Source organism: Halichoerus grypus, chromosome 2 (genome assembly GCF_964656455.1).
Source record: "Halichoerus grypus chromosome 2, mHalGry1.hap1.1, whole genome shotgun sequence".
Classification (NCBI taxonomy): Eukaryota; Metazoa; Chordata; class Mammalia; order Carnivora; family Phocidae; genus Halichoerus; species Halichoerus grypus.
Genome location: NC_135713.1, coordinates 207,909,651 through 207,931,274, shown reverse-complemented (window position 1 = coordinate 207,931,274; position 21,624 = coordinate 207,909,651). Strand labels below are relative to the sequence as shown.

Genomic DNA, 21,624 nt, shown 5'->3' with positions numbered 1-21,624 from the left:
TTCTATAACTTCAGTTTTATTGTTCAAGATTTGAAACTTCTGTTGAAGTTTGTTTAATGGCCCAGAATATATAGTTTATCTTGGGGAATGTTCCATGTGCACGTGGTCTAAGAGAACTCCAGACCAATATCCTTCATGAACATAAGTTTTGGGGTTTTTTTATCCTCAACAAAATATTAGCAAAATGAACCCAACAATATATAAAAAGGTTAATATGTCACGATAAGTGGAGTTTATCCCAGGGATGTAAGGGTGGTTCAACCTCTGAGTGTCAATCAGTATAATTCACCAAATTAACACATTTATGAAGAAAAATCACATTTTATGCAGAAAATGCAAAAAACAAAATTCCAACATTTCATTCATGAAAAATACTCTTTGCAAATGAGAAATACAACAATTTCTTTCACCTGGTCCCAGAGCTAATGTCATACTTAATGGTGTAGGACTGAATGCCTTCCCCCCAAGATTGGGAACAGGGTAGTTCTATCCATTCTAACCACTTCTGTTCAGCATTGTCCTGGAAGCCCTGGCCAGTTCAATGAAACAGGAGGAAAGGGGGGCAAATAACATTGGAAGGGAAACTGTTATTCACAGACATTACTGTCTATGTAGAAACTCCCATAGAATCTACAAAAATTCCTAAGACTGATAAGTGGGTTTAGCAAGGGCACAGGCTATGGGGTAAATTATACTACCAACTGTATTTTTGCATACTAGCAATAACACCATATGCTGAAAAATAGAGGAGACTGATGGAAGACGTCAGTGAAGGCCTAAATAAATGGAGAGTTATACCATGCTCACGGATTGGAAAACTTCACATTCTTATGACGTCAGTTCTCCCCAAATCCATCTACAGATTTAACATAATCCTCATCAAGGGATGCTGGGTGGCTCAGTTGGTTAAGCGTCTGCCTTTAGCTCAGGTCATGATCCCAGGGTCCTGGGATCGAGTCCCACATCGGCTCCTTGCTCAGCGGGGAGCCTGCTTCTCCCTCTGACCCTCCTTGTGTGTGCTCTCTCTCTGACAAAATCTTAAAAAAAAACATAATCCTCATCAAAATTCCAGCTGGGTTTTTTTGTAGGTGGTGACAAGCTGATACTAAAATTTATAGGAAAAGTTAAAATAAATTGAACAGCCAAGGTAATTTTGAGAAAGAACAAAGAGGACTCCCACTACCTGATTTGAACATTTACCGTCAGCAGCACTAATGGAGGGTGGTGGTGGTGAGAGTTCAGACACAGATCAGTGGGCCAGTGTAGACAGTTCAGAGACAGACCCATGCAAATGTGGTCAATTGATTTTCCACGGGAGTGTGGAGGTACTTCAGTGGAGAGAGGATAACCTAACAGGTGGTATGGGGATAATTTGACATCCATGCACACACACAAAATTCGTCCCATACTTCACACCTTAAAATCTCAGTTGAACCATAGACCTAGATATGAAACCACCGCACGGTCTTGACAAGATGAAGGGCGGTGGGCCTCGGGTGCAGGGTCGGTGACCGGGTCCTGGGGCAGGGCTGCCTGAGAGAGGGCACCAGCGTGCCCCTGGGACATGCAGGTGCCAGCTCTATCTGGAGGTTTGTCGGGAGGGGCTGTGCAGCAGGACCCACGTGTCCAGTTGTGCCTCAGCCAGGAGGGAGCCTGGAATCCCGTGGGCGAGTGGGGATGGTGTGGTAGCCCGGGGAGCGCGTGGGAGTCCGGGGGAGAGCGTGGGCGACCGGGGACGTCGTGGGAGCCTGGGGGACGGTGTGGGCGACCAGAGATTGTGGGCGAGCGGGGGCTGCGTGGGAGCCCGGAGACGGCGTGGGAACCCGGGACCGCGTGGGAGTCCGGGGACGGTGTGGGTGACCAGAGACTGGGCGCCCGGGACCGCCTGGGTGTCGGCGCAGGCCGGCTGGGTCCCGGGGAACGATGCCCCGAGCGCCACGCAGCCCACGCCGCGCCCGCTCCTTCTCCTCCCTGAGGCTCCGCCCACGTCCCGCCCCGCGCTAGCCGAGGCCACGCCCTCTCCGGCTGGCCCAATCGACGGCCCGCTGCCCCTGGCGGGGTGGGCGGGCTCTACTCTCCGCGGCTCCTCCCACGCCGGGCGTCCCGAAGGACAGCCAGGCGCCCAATGAGCTCTGCGGACGGCCGGAGCGGGCAAGCGGACGGCCGATCCGGAGGCGGCGCGGCAGGAAAGGCGGGCCCCCGTGACGGACGGGGGAGGAGGTGCCCGGCTGGTTGCTGGTTGCTAGCTGCCGCCGCTCGCCCTGCGGCCCGGCCGCTTCATTGTCACCTGGGCCTCGAAGCCGGCGCCAGGGCCGCGGCGCGAGGTTGCCCGCCCCAAGCCTGAGCCCGGGCGTCCCCCCTGGGAGGGCCTCGCACATCCCCCCGCCGGCCGGCCCCGCAGGCTCCGCGCCCCAGGCCCGGCTCGCGCCGGTGAGGGGGTCCCCGCGCAGGTGAGGGGGCTCGCGTGGATGCGGGTGTGCGGGCCCGCGCAGGTGAAGGCTTTCCCCCGTCTCCTCCCCGCGCAGGGCGGGCGGGGGGCCTGCGCGAGGGAGTGGAGTCCAGTCGGCGGTCTCGGGTCCCACCACCTTCAGCCAAGTCCTTTGGGGGACTGGGAGCTGCTCGGTGGAGGAGCGGCCGGGGGTCCTGCGTCAGCCCATGTGGAGGAGTCTGGGCAGAGGCTCGGGTGCCGGGACAGACATCTTTGTGTGCAAGGCGAGGTCTGGCCTGGAGGTTTCCAGGGAGCGGCTGTGTTTACCATCCCTGCTGCTGCTGCCTGAGCGGCTCAGCCGGCCAGCCTGGGTCCGGCCGGTCAGCCTGGGTCCGGCCAGCCTGGGTCCGGCTGGGTGTGGCCAGTGCCCTGGGGAGAGGAGGGGGTTAAAATCAACCGCACAACCGGAAATGCATGAGTGAAGGGCAGGGACAGTTCTGTGCTCCACTCTAGAGAACAGAGGCGCTGGCCGCTGGCCAGGGGGCCCCCACTATGTGCTTGTGGAGGAGGCTGCAGCACTGAACCTGGGGTGGTGATGGCGTGTGCCTGCTGGCCCACCAGAGTCCTCCGTGGCAGGGAGGGCTGTGCTCTTTCCTCCGTGGTCATTCCTGGTGCTGCCGGTTCATGCACTCATCCACTCCTGTTGCTTGAGTGCCTGCCACGTGCCAGGGGCCGGGGCTACGTGGTCCCTGTCCTCGTGGTGCTGATGTTCTTACGAGGAGTGAGACAACGCAGACCGACCTGTGTGGCCAGGTGAAGGAAAACAGAGCGGGAGGAGGGAGCAAAGTGATGGGGACTGGTGGCTCTGTGAGTGAAAGGGGAGCCCGGGGACGTCCCAGGGGAAGAGGCCCCAGGCAGAGGGGCTGCAGGTGCATGGGCTTGCGATGGAAACAGGCTGGCCCAGTGTGAGGAGCAGCAGGATGGCTGGTTTGGCTGAAGCAGAGCGAGGGGCAACGGGGGGCAGTGAAGAGGTCACAGAGAGAGCAGGGTCAGATCTGAGGGGTGTTGGGTGTTTAGACTTTATTCTCTGTGCCGGGGGGCCCTCGGAAGGTTTTGGGCAGGGATGCAGTGTGATCTGAGACCTGGTGGAGAAAGATCAGCTCCGGCTGCCGCGTGGGGAGGGGCTGCAGGAGGGACTGTGCTTGTCCAGGTTCTAGGAGAGGCTGTGGAGGGAAGGGGTGCATGGGGAGAGGGCACCGGCAGCAGGTGTGGTGGGGAAGGGAAGATGTCAGCGTGAGATCTAGGTCCTTGGCCTGAGCCAGTTACCAATGGTCTGGGTTACATGACCCCTGGGGAGGGGGCAGCTAGAGGCAGACGTCAGGGTTCTCCTTTGGTCTTTTTGGGGCTGAGGCGCCAGATGCACAGCTGGTCTTGAGTCAGGAATTAGGGAACAGAGGGGGGCAGGAACCGTCAGCCTCTGTCTGAATCCTGGAGGCCAGATGTGGGCCCCCAGGTGAGAGGCTGGGTGGAGGGGAGGGCAGGGCTGAGCTTGGGGACCCTCTGACTTGAGGGGTTGGGAAGAGGGGGTAGCCAGGGAGACAGAAGGGTGGCTGGTGCTGGGGGGTGGCTAGAAGTGAGGAGCAGATGCCACAGTCGGGGTGCTCCAGGGGGCTCTGGGGAAGCGCAGGGGTTCCATGGCCAGACCGCGGACCAGAGTTGGGGACCCTGGGTCGGGCAGCGTGACTCAGACCATGTCCCAGTTAGAGCGTCTGCCATGGAGCCTCCTGCAGGCCAGCCTCACAGCCGCCTTGTCCGAGCCTCAGGACGACCCCAGGCACTTGTGACAGCTGTCTTACAGACGAAGGAAGGGTGCTCAGAGGGGTGGAAAGCCTCTCCCGGGCGGCGGGTTCAGTGCTGCCCCCGGCCACCCTCGGGCAGGGTCCCTCTGGAGAGCCGTCGCTTCGGCTCCGGGTCCTGCTCTGACAAAGGGACCCGCTCCCACCCAGCGAGGAGGCGGCTGGTTGGCCGCAGGCTCCCTGACCTGGCGGGAGGTGGTGTGTGAGGAGGCCTGGCTCCTCAGAGGGCGTCCCACCGCATTTCTTGCCTGCTTAGGGCCTGCTCAGCCTCCATGAAGGGCTCCCGGGCCACCAGCGGTCCCTCCGGCGCCCCCGAGGGCAGCTCAGAAGGGGTGGACCTGAGCCTGACCGGCCTCCCTCCACCCGTGACCTGGCGCCCCAACAGTGCCTCCGCCGCCAAGCCCATCGCCCGCTCCTTCTCCGTGGTCACGGGCAGTGAGCCGAGGAGGAAGGCGCTGGTGAGTGCTGGGGCCGGGGTGTGCGGGTGTCCCTGCGCCGCCCCTGCGCTGCCCCCACCTCCTGAAGAGTCTCCCCACCCTTCCACAGGCACCCCCCATGTCTGTTGTCCTGTCCTTGCCTGCGGCCGCCCCAAGCTCAGGGGGGACTCCCGCTTGTAGACCAGAGACCTAACTCACAAAGAGGTCAAGGCCAGGGTCGGTCAAGGGTCGGCCTGGCCCGAGGCAGAGCCTAAATCCTGCTGGCACTGACCTCTCGGTCCTTCTTGCTCCGCCAACATTGGATTTATTTGCTTCCTCGAGGAGCAGGGTGACCTTTGGGGGAGGAGATGAGCTCCCAGCGGCGTTGAAGAAAGCCTGGTGGGCAGGCCGGCAGCAGACGCTTGGCCGGAATGGGGTGGCCACGCTCCTCAGGGTAGCAGATGACCATGAGGACCAGGCCCGGCAGCCGTTGCCAAAGCCCCCGGGCCAAACCCCACACACTTCCTCCCGGACCCTCACCAGCCAGGGACGCTGGGTTCCCATGTTGTTCGAGGAAGACGAGGCTTCGAGAGGCCAAGGACCTGGGCCAGTTCAGCGGGCCCTGCCCAGGACCCCACGCTGCTGTTGTCCACGAGAACCAGGAGACCTCTCTCCTCTCCCTAAATCCGTTCTCCGAGGCCTGGCATGGCACGGCGTGAACCGGTGAGTGTCTGAAGCCTTCGCCATGGGGTTGCTTGTTTCTTCCTTTTACAGGAGGGGCCCGGAGGTTCCCGAACCATCAACAACCTTCGCAGATCTAACAGCACCACGCAGGTCCACCAGCCGCCAGCCAGCCAGGCCTGGACCGGCCCCCTCAGGTAGCCCCCAGCGCGCTCCTCTCCTGCCTCTGTCAGCCCCCCTTCCAGCCTCATTAGGTAGGGCCCAGGCTGGGCACCGGGGTCTGATGTGACCCGCACTCAGGCCAGCCCTGTGGGGGGTAGGGGGGGCGGGCAGGCGGGATGCATCTTACCCTGTTGTATCTGCGAGTAGAGATGCGGAGCCCCAGGCCAGCGTCCCCCTGCCTGCTTCTCTCCCTCTGTCCCTGCTGCGCCCTTCGCGTGGGTGTCGGGGGGCTGTGGCTCAGGTGGGAGCCCCTTCTTCAGGTGTGGTTGTCAGATTATAGCTAAGCAATGATGCGCCAAGCCACGGGCTTGGGGACAGGATTCTGCTGTGCTGACCTGGCCCCTCCCGTCCCCTCGGAAGACCCGCCCGTCGGCGCTCCTGGAGCTGGCCTCCCCGGGCTGACTCTCCCTGCCTGCCATCCCCTCTCCTGACACAGGCCGGCCGGGCGCCCCCACTTCCTGACCCTCTTCGAGGGCAGCTCCGCTGGGAGAAAGAGGCTGGCTGGTCTGAGCAAGGCTCCCAGCGAGAAGGGAGCCACGTGGAACGTCCTGGTAAGGGCCAGCGGCTGAGTCTAAGTGTCCCTCCAGAGGGACGGCTGGTTCCTGCCTCGTTCTGGCTGCACCCGTGGGCGGGGCCGGCAGTGGGGAGGGGGTCAGTGTTAGCCAGCTTTGATCACAGCGTGGCAGGCGGAGGAGGGGCACAGAAACTCCCAGCCTCCTGGGCCATCCCGTCTGTGGGTGAGGCTGTGGGGACACGCCAGGGGCTTGGGGTCAGTGGCCTGCGCAGCACGTCATGGTCTGAGGTGGCTACCGTGTCACCGACAGGATGACCAGCCCAGGGCCTTCACCTTGCCACCCGACTCCCGGAGTCCTAGCACCGTCGACATGCCGGTGGGCCCACGGAAGAGAGAGTGCACCGTTCCCCTGGCCCCCAACTTCACTGCCAACAACAGGTGGGCCCTGCTGTAGGTGCTCCGTGTGGCCCCAGCCACCTGAAGCCCCTGGAGGAGGGCGCCGTTGGTCTTATTCGTGGCAGGACCTGTGTGCACTGGAATGAATGAATGAATGAGGGAATGAGTGGCTGGCTTCTCCACCCAAGGGCCCAGGGAAGGAGGCTGCAGGGTGGCATCTTGCACACTAGGCAGGGGCTCTTCTGGCCTGGGGGGGAGCTCAGACGGGGCACACCCCCACCCGCTCTCTCCTCTGCGGGGCAGCTTGCCTCCAGACGGCCCGAGACGCCCGGCTTCGCTCCCAAAGAGGTCGGGCCTGGTGAGGGTCGCGTGGGGCCACGGGACATTGTATAAGGCTCATCCTCCACATCTCAGGAGGGGCAGAGCCTGTTTCCTGGGCCATCCCTGCTCGCTGCGTGCCAACAGTGGGTCCGCGTGCAGGCCCTGGTGGTCCCTGCTCAACCGTGCCGCCCACAGTGGGACGGAACCAGGCACGTGCGGAGCGATGGCCACCGTGGTGGGGTCTGCAGAGGGCCGGGCAGGCTGTGGCCTCGGCCGATGTGGCTGCTGGCCGGGAGTCGTCGGGATGGGCGGGTGGCCTGGAGAAGCCGTGGAGGAAAGTGGGCTCAGCATGGCCGCCCTGGGCTGTCAGGGGAGCTGGTCCCCCTCGCCGTGGGCAGAGGGACAAGGAGATACATTTGCTTCAGCGCGAGAAAGAATTTCCCAACATGACAGCCTTTTATCAAAGGAACGGTCTTTGAGAGAGGTTCTCCGGAACTGTTCCCCAGAGTCGGCGCAGCAAAAATTCTTGCTTTTGACATGAGAATTTAAGTGAAAATTTAATTGTAATTTCTATCAGTGACGCATGCACACAGCTAAAACGTGGAGCTGGACCACAAACTTAAGATGAAAATTAGCAGACCCGGTGCCCTTCCCTCCCCACCCCGAGTCCTGCTCCCCAGGGGCATCTGCTGTCGGGCTGTTTCTGGTGTTTTCTAGGAGGCGTATGTCAAAGCTACACCAGCGTTGCTCATCGCTGACTGTCTTCTGTGTGGAGGGCAGGGTTTGCTCTCCTGTGGCCCGCACTGCACGCGAGCACGTCTTCCCTTCGCCCGCCGCCCTGGGAGGGCCGCCCCGGCGGATGCGCCTCAGTCTCTGTGGTTGTGTTTCCACTCAGGGACCGGCACCAGCTCTGCCTGGCCCGAATTCTGATTTCGCGTGGTTTTTTCGTTTGTTTTTTTGCTGTGGGCCTTGGGGCAGGTTACTTAACCTCCCTGGGCTGCAGGGCCCTCATTTACACTGAGGGGTCATGCTTGTGTTTGCAGTCAGGAGGGCGCCCTGGGGAAGACGTGCGCCTCTCTTAGAGCAGTGCCGCGCCCCAGGGGGCTGTCGACATTTGGGACAGGCTGCTGTCTTTCCAGAGTTAAATTTTCCCACTTGGTTGTCTGTGTCCCAGCCACGTGTCCCACACTCGACAGCAGGGGCCCTCCCTGTCCACCTTGCTCTGGAGAAACCCCTCGGAGCCTGGCTTCTCCCCCCGCCCCGGGTCAGACTGGCCACCGTCCCTGTGGGCCGCACGCTCGCGCCCACGGGCTGCCCCCGGCCGCCCCTGCCTCCGTGGGGGCCCTCCGTCCCCCCGTCGTCTGTGAGCACGCCCTCCTGCAGGCTCCTGGCGAGGATGCTAGGTTGTCATGTGCCTGACGATGCCGTCACCCTCGAGCTGACTCGGAGTTTGGTCGGCAGAGCCGCCAAAGCCGTCGCGCGGGCTCCAAGGACAGCCTCCGGGGAGTCCTCTGCCGTGCCGAGCCTGGTCCTTTTCCGGGTCCTGTGTTCTCTCTAGAAGCACTTTGTGTCGCCCCCTCACTTCCCCGTGTGGAATCTCGAGGTGCCGGCCCTCCGCCCTGGGTCCTCCCCACTCGCCTGCTGGCCTCGGGGGCCCCCGTCCCGGACACGTGCTGCTCGGTCCCAGCAGGTGTCGCCCTGTGTTTTCCGTGGCGGTTTTCTTCCCTTTCTTTGCTCTGCTCCCCCATGAGTGTGTCGCTGGCCCGGCGGGCCTCCTGGATGGACTCTACAGTCTGCCTTCAGCTCTGGGACCCGGGGGCCCCGCGTCCCCCCGTGCTGCAGGCCTGCTCTTGCCTCCGTCCCCGCGTGGCCAAGCGGCGTGGTCCTCGGGCCCATAAGCTCCTTCTGTTCCCGAGGGTGGCGGTTCTCAATCACCCTCTGACGACACCAGGCGGCCGGGCCTCCTGCACCTGCTCAGGAGGTGGGCTGTGCGCTCGCCCCGACTCCGCGCGCGTCTCAAGTCAGCCGCACTGGGAATATTGAAATTGGCAAACGCGACAAATTAAGAGCTTTTCCCCCAGAGAACAGGCTGTTAAACATGTGTTGGCACAGCCTGGTCGCCAGGATGGATTCTCGGAGACGCCCTGTCCTGTTTGTCAGCCCTTCGCACGTGCGTCTGTCCTCGGATGTCTGGCAGAGCACTTGCGAGGGAGGCCCTCCGAGTTGTCTGGCGGCTCACGCCTGGGCGACCGGGCAGGGGCCAGGCTGCCGTCCCGGGGGCTGCACCTGTCAGCGTCTGGGGCTCTTCTCTGGGCTGCTCGTCTCTCCCGGGAGGGAGTCTCTGGTCTCCCGGCTGCGCGCCCCGCCAGGGGTGGGGGGTGGGGACGTCCTGCTGGGCACACACCGGGAGAGCCAGCCTCCTGTCTGGAGCCGAGGGACGGGCTTGGTGCCGGGGTGCCAACCATGAGGAAGGGGTCGCAGTGTTGCTTTAGAAGAGCCGGGCATCTCCACTTCCTGTGCCCTGTGGGGTCCTGGGGGGCACAGCAGCTGTCCCCGTGCCCTGGGCATCTCCTCCCTGCCTCACCGTGTCACTTACACTGGCCCTTCTGTTTCTCATCCTATAAAACGCTGTGGTCACGTGTTTGCGGCTCTCTCCTCCACATTCCCTTTGTCCACGTGTGTCTGTGCCATGTGTGTTCCTTCCAGTGGGTTTGAGACGGGCAGAGAGGCCTGTGTGTCTCCTGTCCCATCTCGTCGGCACAGAAAGGCCCGTGCTCCGTGGACTGGTGGTCTGTGACCCGCAGGTGTGTCCGCTGTCAGGGGCCTGGGTTTTCACGGCCCACCTCGGGTTCTGCTCGGTAGAACGCCACGGGCGGGGCTGTCCCGGGTCCCGAGAAGCCCCCACTGTCGGTGTGGTGGCCGTGGAGGGGCCCCCGGGGACACTTGGATGATGCCGTGGTGAGCACGCCCCGGGGCTCTGCCGCCTCCGGAGCCTGACGCCGCTCCGGTCTCTTCCGGCAGGAGCAACAAGGGCGCTGTGGGCAACTGCGTCACCAGCATGGTGCACAACCACTACGCCCCCCCAGACAAGGCGCCGCCCCCCAAGAGCTCCAACCACACGGCTCCCTCTCTCAAGTAAGGCCTGGCTCCGGTCTGGGGTGGGTGTGGGAGCTGGTGCACGGTGAACAGCCTGCACTGGGGTGGGCTGTGCCCACGAGGGGCACCAGGGAGGCCACATTCAGACCGGACCTGCGCGGGCAGTCAGGCGGGCCTGGGGCTCAGCCCCGGCGTGCGGTCCTGCCGAGGAGGCCGCAGCCACCCCTGGAGTCTCCAGCCCGCTGGCTGAGTCTGGTGTCGCCCCACGCCCCCTGCACACTGGGAGGCAGGGAGTGCCCCTGGGGTGTCTCAGGTCACTGTCTGGCTCTGGGATCCCACGACTCTTGAGACCTCTGCTTTTTTGAATGGAAAGAGCCCATTGGCCCTGGGTGCCGCGAAATGGGCCCTGTGGGGGGATCCGCTAACATTCGGGACGGGGGAGCAGGCGGCGCTCGCTGCTCACGTCCTGCGGGTGCCTCCTTCCAGCCCAAGGCCCCTGGGATGAAGCCGCGGCTGCCCCCTCTGCTCGCAGGCCGAGCCGACTGCCGGGGCTGTGAGGGGGCCTGGCGGCGGCCGCGACCCTTTCCTGCCCTTTCCTGTTAGCAACATCCTCAAGGCGGCCGCCGGTGGGGGGGAGAGCAGCAGCTCCGCGAAGCCGCACAAGAACTTGGCCGACAGCAGCCACGCGGCCCAGAACAGCGCCGGGGGCGCCCCGGGCCCGCTCAGACGGAAGGAGGTGACAGAGGAGGAGGCCGAGAGGTGACCAGGGGCCGGGGGCCAGGAGGGGGCCTGAAGCTCCCGTGGTAGGAATGTCCACTTGAATAATTGTTTTCAAACACGGACGCGGACAAGCGCCCACGTCGTCCAGGCCCGTTTGTACTAAGTGTGAAGAAGGGGCAAGTCCGCGGAGGTGCAGCCCCAGCCGCGTGCGGCCGCGGACAGCAGGGGGAGGCGGGTGTCTTTTCCAGGTGATGGAAGTGTTCCAAACCTGGGTCACACTGGCGGTCATACACGCGGGTCAGTTTATGCAAAATCACGGAACAGTATACTTAAGATGGGTAAATTTCATAGCGTCAGTTAGAGCTCACTAAAGCTCTTAATTAAAAAAGCATTAAGTGGAAGGGAGATACAGAAACTAAAGAAAACACCAACAATCTTACGGCGCCTTCTGCGGTGGCCCCCGGGCCACGGCGGCGTTGCTCCTGGTCAGGAAGCTGCAGGTGATACGGTCACTGCCGCTGTCCCCCTGGAGCCTGGGGAGCAGGCCTGGAGGAGGGGCGGGTGAGGCCGGGAGCCTGCAGCTCCGTGCACCCCCCAGGCCCTGCGTCAGCCGCACGGGCCCCTCTCTGCCCCGTCCCCGGGCCGGCGACCCTCCGTGTCCTGGATGCTCCGTTAGGGACTTTAAATGGTCCGGAGAGTCAAGGGGAAGACTTTGCCAAGTTTACTCAGCTTTTCTGACTCGAATTGACAGGCAGTAAGATGCACGCATGTGATACGGCATGTGGTGTGGTGAGCTTGGGCACCTGCGTGCAGCCACCAAGACACGGAACGTCTGTCACCCCCAGGACCCCCCACCCGCAGGCCTTGTATCCGGCTTCTCCAGGCCTGACCCTGGCCATGCCCAGCTGTCCCCTTAGGGCTTTGCCTCTTCTAGAATGCTCTGGCTGGAGCGCTAGGCCTGGGGCCCGTCTCTGGTGTGTGGCTCTCTGTCCGTGAATAGCGTCCACTGTCGGGACTGCAGCGTTCACCCACAGCCCAGCCGCGGGCCTCGGGGTCATTTCTGGCGACTGATGAGCGTCTGCGGATGGGCATTTTTGTTTCTGCGGAAACGTGCGGCTGTTGGCTTTTCTGCCCGCCTGGGCCTTCGGGGGGGACGCGGAGGGGAGAGGCCGTCGCTCAGCTGCCTCGGGCGCACGGGGCCCAGCCTCTGTCCTGAGCACTGCTGCCCCCCCAGCAGGTTTATCCACCAGGTGAACCAGGCCGCCGTCACCATCCAGCGCTGGTACCGCGAGCAGGTGCGGCGGCGCCGAGCCCGAGCTGCCTTCCGAGAGCACCTGCTAGCATCCAAGCAAGAGGTCAGCGTCGTGTGAGAGCCGTGCCCTGAGGAAGCAGGCCTGAGTCCCAGGGGTCCCAGCCACATACACGGGGGTTTCTGCAACCTGGGATTGCCCCATGGGTCTGTACCCCGGCTGGGGGCCCTGCTCCCTCCTGCCCTGAGTCAGGGCCTGGATGTCAGGACATGCCTGCCAGTGGCACCCTGGGCCGAGCAGGCCGAGCGGGTTTCCGGCTGCAGGTCCCTGCTCCAAGAGGCAGGGCTGTCTCCCCATCCGGAGGAGCCCCTGGCTGCCTGGAGGGAGGCTTCTCTTCTCTGGGGCAGAGAAACTGCAGGTCGGGGGGCCGTGGGGTCCTGTGGAAGCCCAGGTCTGGATCAGGCAACTCCATCCTCCCAGTCAGACCAGCCATGGCTTTGGCTTCCACAGGAGCAGCGGCAGCAGCTGGGAGAGGGGCTCCTGGGCCTGCACCAGCAGAAGGAGGCGGCCAGGAGGAAGGTCCGGGAGGAGAAGGCACGCCAGGCTAGGCGAGCGGCCATTCAGGTGCCCGGGGTGGCCTGAGCAGCGTGGGGAGCCCAGTGCCAAGGCAGCAAACGACACTTGCTGGGTCCACCCCCTGTGCCCTGGGGGACCCCTGCCTGCTGCCTTCCCTGACCCCTCCTTCCCCAAGCCCCTGGACGTTGGGCCCCGGGGCAGCTGGGCATAGCGGGGACGAGGGGCCTGGTTGTGTCCAGGCGAGGCTGCTCAGAGGTGCTCCTCACGGCAGGAGCTGCAGCAGAAGCGAGCCCAGAAGTCAGGTGACCCTGAGCCTGGGCTGCTGAAGGAGGCCCGGGAGCCAGAGAAGCCCCGGCCTGCCCGGGAGCCGGCCCCCAGACCGGGGGGCACCACTCACGCCCCGCAGACCCACAAGGCCAACAACGCCGGTGAGCGCCCAGAGCCAGGAGGCCGTCCTGCACGTGCCCCAGCTCTGCGCCCTCGAGGGCATCGCCCCGCCCCCAGCCCAGCGCGGACACCCCTGCCCCCTCCCTCTGGAGGGCTGTGGCCTCTGCTGATGTCCCCCAGCTCCCTGTGTCCCTGCTGCACTGTGCAGCAGACCCTTAGGCCCTGCCTTTCTGCTCCTGCGCCTCTTCTTCTGGAGCTGGATGGGGGGGACCAAGAGTTTTGGGGTCACACCTGTTCCCCTGACCCTTCAGCCCAGGTCAGGGCTCCCGATCGTTCCCTGTGTTCCGCGCGAAGTCTGCCGTGGCACCTGCTGTCACGTGCTCCGCCTCCCCTGTGTGGCCTCTTCTGAGGGGCTCCCCAGGCTTGCTGCCCCCAGCTGGGGGGACGCCGGTAGGGGGCCAATGCTGTGCTGTGTTGCGCAGGGGCTGGCTTCCGAACCGCAGGCCCAGAGGACCCCTGCCAGTCTGCCTCCAACTCATCCCCAGAGCCCCGGAAGTTTCCAGACGACAAGCCTCAGGTGTCCGTACGGCTCCTCCTGTCTGCCCTCCCCGGCCTCAGCTTCAGGGGGCGTCCGTGCCTGGGTGGCCCAAGCCTGACCCCCGTGGCCGTGGGGTCACTGGTGCCAGGAAAGCCTGCCCAGAATGGGTCTTGTTGGTCCAGTGCAGGATGGGGTCTCATGGGTTGCTCTGGAATCCTGTTGGGTGTTCGCAGATGCTCTGGGGTGGGGCCCCGTGTGCATGCCTACAGAAGGGAGCAGGAAGTTCAGAGGTTAGGGGCGAGGAGGCCAGGCCCAGGGGCATCCCACCCAGTCATCCTTCTTGTTTCCCTGGAGGTGGGTCGGGATGAGCCTGGTCCACGTGGCTACATGGCATGAGCCTGTGCGGAGGAGGCCTCCCCTCTCGCGGCCCCCCATCTCCCCCCAGCCTCCCCCCACGGCTCTCTGGTGGTCCCCAGTGGCCTCGTGGTTCTCCCTCCTACATGTCCACTGCAGGATGCCAGCTCCCGGGATGTGGCCAGTGAGGATCTGGAGGTGGTGGGCCCTGTGAGGGGCAGGGCCGAGTCCAGGGCAACCCTGGATGAGCTGCTGGACACACTCAAGCTGCTGGAGGAGGAACCCGAGCCGCTGCCCTGCCCCAGGGCCTACCACAAGGACAAATACTCCTGGAGCGATGAGGTGACTGGGCTGTGTCCGCACAGGTCACGGGGGCTCCTGCCTGCTTCAGTCGGGACCCTAATGAGGGCCAGATGGGGCTTGTTAGGACGCCCAGAGTAACCCTGGGGTGGGGAGTGGGTGCCGCCTCTCTGCCCCTGGTGCCCTCGGCAGTGCCCCGCAAGCCTCTGGGCAGCCTGAGAGGCCCTTCCTTCCACACCAGGTCCGGCCGCCTTCCCCAGCTGTCCCTGCACTCGCTCCTCCCCATCCTCCCCTGCCCCGGGGTCCCTAAGTGGCTCCTGGAGGCCCAGCCCAGCGTCCTTGGCCACCCCAACGGCCCCTGCTGCTGTGCCCGCTCCCCTGTAGGAGGACGATGCCAGCTCGCTGACCGCCGACAACCTGGAGAAATTTGGGAAGCTCAGCACGTGCACCGGTCTCCCCGAAGACGGGACTCTGCTGTCCGAGGCCAAGCTGCAGAGTATCATGAGCTTCCTGCACGAGATGGAGGTGGAGAAGTTGGGGCAGGACCGGCCGGCCTCAGCGCCCCAGGTGTGGAGGGGCCCCAGGGAGGGAAGGCAGGTCCTCCCCAGGTGACCGGGGCCTGCCTGACGCGCACTGCCTTTCCAGGGGCTGGTGCCACAGGAGGGGCGCCTGGAGCCCGCGTCCATGGGGAGCGCATCTGTGATGCGGCTGAAGCTGGAGGTGGAGGAGAAGAAGCAGGCCGTGGGGCTGCTGCAGAGAGCTCTGGTAACGTCCCCGCCAACCCAGCCCGGCAGATCCTCACGCGCATGCGGGGGGCCGTGACCACGCGGGCCCTGCTCACCAGCCTGGGTGGGTCCTGCCGGCGCTGCTCCCTGGGAGGGCCTCCGCCTGCCCCGTCTCCTCCTCCCGGCGCCCCCTGCCCAGCTGCTCCTCCTGGCGCCCCTCACAGGTGCAGCAGCGGGACCTGACCGTGCGGCGGGTCAAGGAGACCGAGAAGGAGCTGGGCCGGCAGCTGCGCCAGCAGAGGGACCACTACGAGGCCACCATCCAGCGGCACCTGTCCTTCATCGACCAGGTACCTCCGGCCGGGCCGTGGGGCACCAGGGGAGAGGGGTCAGGGCCAGCTGGGCCCGTGGGGTCGTCGGGTTCCAGACGGGCTTGGGCCTCACGGAGACTTCCAGGCCCACGGGCCTTCCTCGCTGGGCCTCCTCCCTTCTGTGGAAATGGGCGGCACCCTCCCTGTGGGAACTGTTTGATGGGCTGGTCTGAGACATCGCTGGGTGCTCCCCCCACTGCCGTGATCCGCCCCCACCCCGCGGCCGCGGCCCCCGCCCCGGGCCCCCCCGCAGGCTCTCGGCACTCGGTGGTCGCGCGGCAGCTCTAGCCCCGGCCCTTGATTGCAGCTGATTGAGGACAAGAAGGCCCTGGCCGACAGGTGTGAGGCTGCCCTGGCAGAGCTGAAGCTGGGGAACGAGAGGTGCAAGGATAGGGAGGCCCAGGTGCAGGAGCAGCACGAGCTGGTGAGCCCCTCGGCCGCGCTGGCCGGCTCTGCCCCGCTGTCCCTGCAGCTGGCCTCCAGCCCCACTGTGTGCTCAGCCCCCGTGGGAGGGGGTCCGTGCCTGCCCGCCCCAGAAAAGGGCAGCCTCGGAGCATGAGAGTCGTGGGGCTCATGAACGAGACCCCGGGAGCCGCCATGCAGCCTCAGAGCCAGGGAGAGTTTCGGGCCTGCACCCCGCACCCAGGGCGCCAGCCAGCGGGCCAGGCCGGGGACGGGGGAGCCGCCCCAGCACCAGTCTCGGTCCCCTCCTGCCACTGGAGCTGCTGCTTCCCTCTGACCCGCTGAGTGCCAGACCCTGGGGCGGGGGCCGAGGGGCTCGCAGGACCCCTCGCGTGTCACATACGAGGAGGGAGGGCGCAGGGGAGCCACCGCCTGCCCACCCGCGGCCGTGTGCGAGCCTGAGCTGCTGCAGCCCTGGGCCCCTGGGCGGAGGGACCGCACGTGTTTCTCCTGGCTCTGTCGGCCGATGACCGGACCCCTGCCTCATCCGGCTTTGCTGGCAGCTGCCGTCCACAGGCTGCCCCCCCCCCTCGGCTGCACCACCCACGGTGCGGGCAGCGATGGTCCCCAGGCCCAGAGCTGACCCTGCAGGGCCGTGCCACCGGCATTGTTTTTATTTTTAAGATTTATTTATTAGGGAGAGAGAGGGCGTGCACAAGCAGGAGGGGCAGAGGCGAGGGAGAATCTCAAGCAGACTCCGTGCTGAGTGGAGATCCCCACGCGGGGCTTGATCCCACGACCCTGAGATGATGACCCGAGTCAAAATCAAGAGTCAGACGCTTCACTGACTGAGCTGCCCAGGCACCCACACCAACATTTTTAAAGTCCCCCCAGCCACTGCAGGGGACAGCCAGGGCTGGGGACTCAGGGGCACCCCAGTGGGGCCTCTGCAGGCCGATTCCTCCCCCCAACCTCAGGCCTCCGGACTGGACCCTGCCTCCATGTCTGGGGAGGGCAGAATAGGATCACTGGCGCATGCAGGGCAGGGGGGGCCCAGGGCGGGGGTCTGTGCGTCTCCCCCCTTCCTCACAGCTGCTCTGTGAATTTCCTGTTTCCTTGCTGGCAGGAGATTAAGAAACTCAAAGAACTAATGAGCGCCACCGAGAAAGTCCGCAGGGAGAAGTGGATCAATGAGAAAACCCGAAAAATCAAGGAGATTACAGTCCGAGGTGGGGACCGGCCTCCCCCCAGAGCTGGTCAGAGGCCGACAGGCCACACGGCCCAGAGGCAGCCACGGGGGGTCTTTGAGAAAGGATGGTGGTTTGAGTTACAGCCACGGTGGACCCAGGACAAAGGGCGGGTCCAGGAGGATGGGCTTGCCTTCCCTCTGCCCCGTGAACTCCTCCACCTTCCAGGGGAGCGTGCCAGGCGGGAGCGTGGGGGGGGCCGGGGTTCCCTGCCGCCTGGGACTGTGGCTGCTATCGCCCAGCCCGCGCCCAGCCCTCCTGCCCCCGGACACCCTCTTCCCCAGTGATCCCTCCTCTGGGGAGTCCTGCACCTGGGGGAGCCCCGTGGGGCGGAGGGACGGTGAGCCTGGGGGCTCAGCTGTGCTTTGGGCTGGAGTCTCTGGGGTGGCCGGGGTAGGGGATCCCCTGGCTGGGCTGCAGCCCTGGTGTCACAGTGGGGGAGAACGGGGAGTCCCCTGCAGCACCGGGGCAGGGGTCAGCATAGTGGGCAGAGGTCAGGGGTCCCCGGCCGCCCAGGAACTGAGGGGCAGGCCCCTGCGGTGCGGTGCCCTCCCTCCAGGCCTGGAGCCTGAGATCCAGAAGCTGATCGCCAAGCACAAGCAGGAGGTGAAGAAGCTCAAGAGCTTGCATGAGGCAGAGCTGCTGCGGGCGGACTCACGGGCGGCCCAGCGATTCGGGCGCCAGGTGGAGGAGCTTCGGGAGCACCTGCAGCGGGAGAAGGAGGCGCTGGGCCAGCAGGAGCGGGAGCGCGCCCAGCAGCGGTGCGTGTCCCCGCCCGGGCGGGCGTTGCCCAGGGACAGGAGGGGGCTGAGGCCTAGCAGAGCTGGGATGCACCGCACCCCGCGGGAGGGCGGTGGGGGGGGCGGACGGCGGACGCTCGGAGGCTGGTGCCAGGGCAGGAGACCCAGGGGGCAGGACGAGCCCCGTGAGGGCCGCAGGTGGCACCGGGCGGTGCGGGCGGTGCGGGCGCGGGCGGGTGGCCATGGCGGGAGCCCCCAGCCCCGCGCCGAGCCTCCCAGCCTCCGGTCCCACAGCTTTGAGCAGCACGTGGAGCAGGAGCAGCGGGCCCTTCAGCAGCAGCGGCGGCGGCTCTACGGCGAGGTGGCCGAGGAGAAGGAGCGGCTGGGCCAGCAGGCGGCCAGGTGCCCCCGGGAGGGGGTCCCGCCCGCGCCCCGCGTCGCCCCGCGCCCCGCGCCGCCCCCCGCGCGTGCTGAGCTCTCGCCGGCCCACAGGCAGCGGGCGGAGCTGGAGGAACTGCGGCAGCAGCTGGAGGAGAGCAGCGCGGCCGAGGGCCGGGCTCTCAGGGCCGAGTTCGAGAAGGGGAGAGAGGAGCAGGAGTGCCGGCACCAGGTCCGCAGGGAGCGCCCACTCTGGGGGTGCCGGGTTGGCGGCCGCGAGGGGCGCTGGGCCAAGCCTGGGCTCGTGCGACGGGCTCCCCAACCAGCTCGGCCTGGCACGCGCCCCGGGGGCTCAGGGCCTGCTCTCACGGTGCCGCCCGCCCCCCAGATGGAGATGAAGACCCTGAAGGACCAGCTGGAGGCCGAACGACAGATGTGGGAGGCCAGCTGCACCAAGAAGGAGGTGGGAGCGGGAAGCAGTCTCCTGCCCGGCACCCCCGGCGTCAGAACAGCCACGTGTGGGTTCCCCTTCCGTGGCCTCCCCGTGGGCACAGTTCTGGCTGCTCAGGGACTGGTTGTCGTGCTCTTGTGTGCACGCTATGCAAATGGGCTGCTTCAGCCCTTCTCGGGGGGGGGCTCCAGGAGAGACCGGGGGGCCGGGGCGGATCCCTCTGATGGCGAAGGCGGCATTCCTCACCCTCCCTTCGCCCAGGTGGCTGCGCTCCTCATCTTCCGGTGCTTTCTGCAGGAAGCACCAGCCTGCACTGCCAGGCACTCCTGGAACGAGGCCGTGGTGGACAGGCGCACAGGGCCGCACGAGGCCATGCCCCTTGGCCTGGTGACAGAGCCTCAGCAGTGGCCGAGCGGCCTCCCCGTCTGCCCCGTAACCGTGCACGGGGGTCACTGTGTTTGTGGGATATGTTTGCAGATGCAGGGCAGCTGGTTCCAAGAGTGTGGTGTGAAGCCTGATGGGAGTTTCCAAATTGCCTTCCGAGAGCCTGCCCCATTTGGGCCCTCACGCCCCGTCCGCAGGCTTGGAGGTGTCCAGCTCTGTCCTCAGTCCCAGGACAGCAGCCCCGGGCAGCGCTGCTGGTGCTCGCGCTGCGTCCCACCCTGGGTCTGACCAAAGGGGTGATAGGGGCAGGGCAGGGCCAGGTCCCGCCAGCCGGGTGTCCTGCGGCCGACCCTGCACCAGCCCCACCGAGCCCCGTGCACCCCCAGGAAGCATGGCTACTGAACCGGGAACGGGAGCTGAGGGAGGAGATCCGGAGAGACCGGGATAAGGAGATCGAGCTGGTTATCCACCGGCTGGAGGCTGACATGACGCGCGCCAGGGAGGAGAGCGAGAGGGCCGCGGAGAGCCGGTGAGGTCTTCTCCCACCGGTGCCCAGCACGGCCCCGAGTCCCCGGAGCGCCCTGACCCTGCCCCTGTCCGCCAGCGTCCAGCGCATCCGGGACAAGTACGACACGGAGCTCTCGGAGCTGGAGCAGTCTGAGCGGAAGCTGCAGGAGCGGTGCACCGAGCTGAAGGGGCGCCTTGGGGAGGCGGAGGGGGAGAGCGAGCGTCTGCAGGGCCTGGTGCGGCAGAAGGAAAAGGAGCTGGCCCACCTGACGGCGGTGAGCAGGGTGGGAAGGGGCGGGCGGCGGCCCCAGCGCGCCCCGGCCACCCGCTCACTCCCGCCCCGTGCCGGCCCAGGTGAACGAGCAGCTGGTCAGTGAGAGGGGCAGCCTGGCGGAGGTGCTCCGCCGGGAGTTTGCGGACCGGCTGGCAGCCTCCGAGGAGGAGACCCGGCAGCTCAGGGCCGAGCTGGCCGAGCTGCGGGCCCGCCAGCAGCTGGAGCTGGAGCAGCTCACGCGGGAGAAGCAGGCCGAGCTGCAGGAGGTGCACGGGAGGTGGGCTGGGGGCCGGACTTGGGGTCCTCGGGGAGCATGGGGGGAGGGGGTGGGACCCCACAGCTCCGACGGCAGGACGCTGGCTCTGAAAAAGGGAAGAGGGCTGCGGGTCTGCGTCTCCTCGCAGCTGATGCAGAGCTGGGCCGTCAGCCGCCGCGGTGGGCTCCGTGTGGCCGGGGCCCGGCTGGCTGAGCACCAGGCGTCCCAGCAGGACCCAGCTGGCTGAGCACTAGGAGCGCCCAGGGCCCGTCTCCCTGGCCTGGGTGAAGCAGCCCCTGTGCTGGGGGAGTCGGAGCCCCGGGGGCTCAGTGGTGGGCAGCTCCCCCAGCCCTGCGGGACCCCTTAGTCCTTCCAGAGAGGCGGACATTGGGGGGGTGCTTCCTCATCTCAGCAGGGAGCCTTCCCGGCGTGTGTCGGGATCCCCACTCTGGGCTCTGACTCACTGAGGCTGGTTCTGTGGGCGGTGGCCCCGGGGTCGGCCGTGGGGGTCCCAGCTCGTCACCAACGCCCCCGGACGACCCAGTGCCCATGGTCAGCAGCGCTGGGATGGGGTGGGCAGCACAGCCACCCCACCGGCTCTTCCAGGATGGAGGCCCGTCCCGGCCCCCCCGCTGCACTCAGCCGCATGCCGGCCGCGGGGTCTGGCCAGGGCGTTGGCCCGCGGCCCACCACGCACTCCCCCGCAGGGTGAAGTTGGCCCTGGCGAAGAAGGAGGAGGCCGTGCGCAGCCTCCGGAAACAGCATGAGGTGGGTCCCCGAGGCCGGGTCTGCCCGAGGGCGGGCGGGGGGTAACGACCGGGCCTGACTGCGGGTGCACGGCACGTTGCAGGCCGCGGTGAAGCGGGCCGACCACCTGGAAGAGCTGTTGGAGCAGCGCAGATGGCCATTCCCGAGCGCCAAGTGACCGCCCGCCGCCCACAGCCCGGACGGGCCGACAACAGCCAGGCCGGGGGTCCCTGGTGCGAGGTGGACCCCAGCCCGGCCCCGGCCCCACCGCCCCCTTCCGTCCCTGTGCCCTGGGCTCAGTATCCTGACACTAGAGCGCCATGGCTGCATTTGAACAGTAAAGAGGTGTTTTTAGTACTTTGTGTGCCCCTGCCTCGTCTCTCTCTCCTGGGCCGGGGGCCGGGGTGGCAGGGGCTGGAGGCCAGGTGCGGGGTGTCCCCAGCCCAGCTCTGCTCTCAGCGTGACCCCCTGTGCCCCCTGCCTGCTGTGGGCCCTGGGTTGGTCCCAGTCCCCCAGCAGAGAGAATGCTCCCTGGCTGGCCGGCCGCACCCCCAGAAGGAGCTTAGGGGCTCTTCCCCTGTGCTCTCCAGCTGCCCCGGCCCCCACAATGGCCAGGGACAACGTAGCCCTTCCCCCGCTTGAGGACCCGCCCCCCCGGACGTGCGACAGGCAGGAGCCCCCAAGGAGTGGGCACTGGACAGGCCCTGCCCATGAGGAGGGGGGAGGCCCACCTGAGAGTCAGGAGGGGGAGTGCGAGGGGAGGGCCGCGGGGGCTCCTTCTCGGGGACGCACCTCTCTTCCCTCTGTTGTGGCTGCTGGGGGAGCCCGAGCTGGTCAGGAAGGCCCTCCAGCCCGCGCGGGGCGTCTCCCTGCGTCTCCCTGGGGGGAGGCCGTGCCCCACGGCCCCAGAGGGCTGAGGCAGCTTGCCGGGCGCTCACCTGTGGGGCCCGCCTTCCCCTGTCACTGCCGTCCCCTGCCCTGGGGTGCGTCCAGCTTCGGTTTCCTTACCTGCACGAGAGCGTCTTTTCCCTCTTTGGTGCCCGAGCTGGCCGCGGCAGGGAGACACGCCGGGTCCCTCTGGCCTGAC

General features: G+C 65.9%; 1 protein-coding gene across 11 annotated transcripts; it reads left to right on the top strand.

Moving 5' to 3' along the window:
• The first annotated feature begins 2,153 nt into the window (after nt 1–2,153).
• On the top strand, nt 2,154–20,894 carry CEP131 (centrosomal protein 131). 11 transcript variants are annotated; one of them, XM_078066253.1, is made up of 26 exons: nt 2,157–2,450; nt 4,541–4,742; nt 5,475–5,578; nt 6,040–6,154; nt 6,428–6,555; nt 9,856–9,969; nt 10,534–10,689; nt 11,885–12,005; nt 12,411–12,524; nt 12,748–12,904; nt 13,346–13,446; nt 13,915–14,097; nt 14,440–14,622; nt 14,701–14,820; nt 15,005–15,130; nt 15,459–15,575; nt 16,680–16,782; nt 17,360–17,561; nt 17,835–17,942; nt 18,033–18,150; nt 18,307–18,381; nt 19,140–19,282; nt 19,358–19,535; nt 19,615–19,800; nt 20,498–20,558; nt 20,641–20,894. In XM_078066253.1, exons 2-25 carry the CDS (start codon nt 4,557–4,559, stop codon nt 20,555–20,557), a joined length of 3,198 nt encoding a protein of 1,065 aa, XP_077922379.1. In that variant the 5' UTR covers nt 2,157–2,450; nt 4,541–4,556; the 3' UTR covers nt 20,558; nt 20,641–20,894. The 11 variants fall into 11 exon arrangements, with proteins under 11 accessions (XP_077922383.1, XP_077922384.1, XP_077922379.1 ...); XM_078066248.1 differs by having other exon boundaries at nt 2,158–2,430; nt 19,615–19,811; XM_078066250.1 differs by having other exon boundaries at nt 2,158–2,450; nt 11,888–12,005; nt 19,615–19,811.
• The last annotated feature ends 730 nt before the right edge of the window (nt 20,895–21,624 follow it).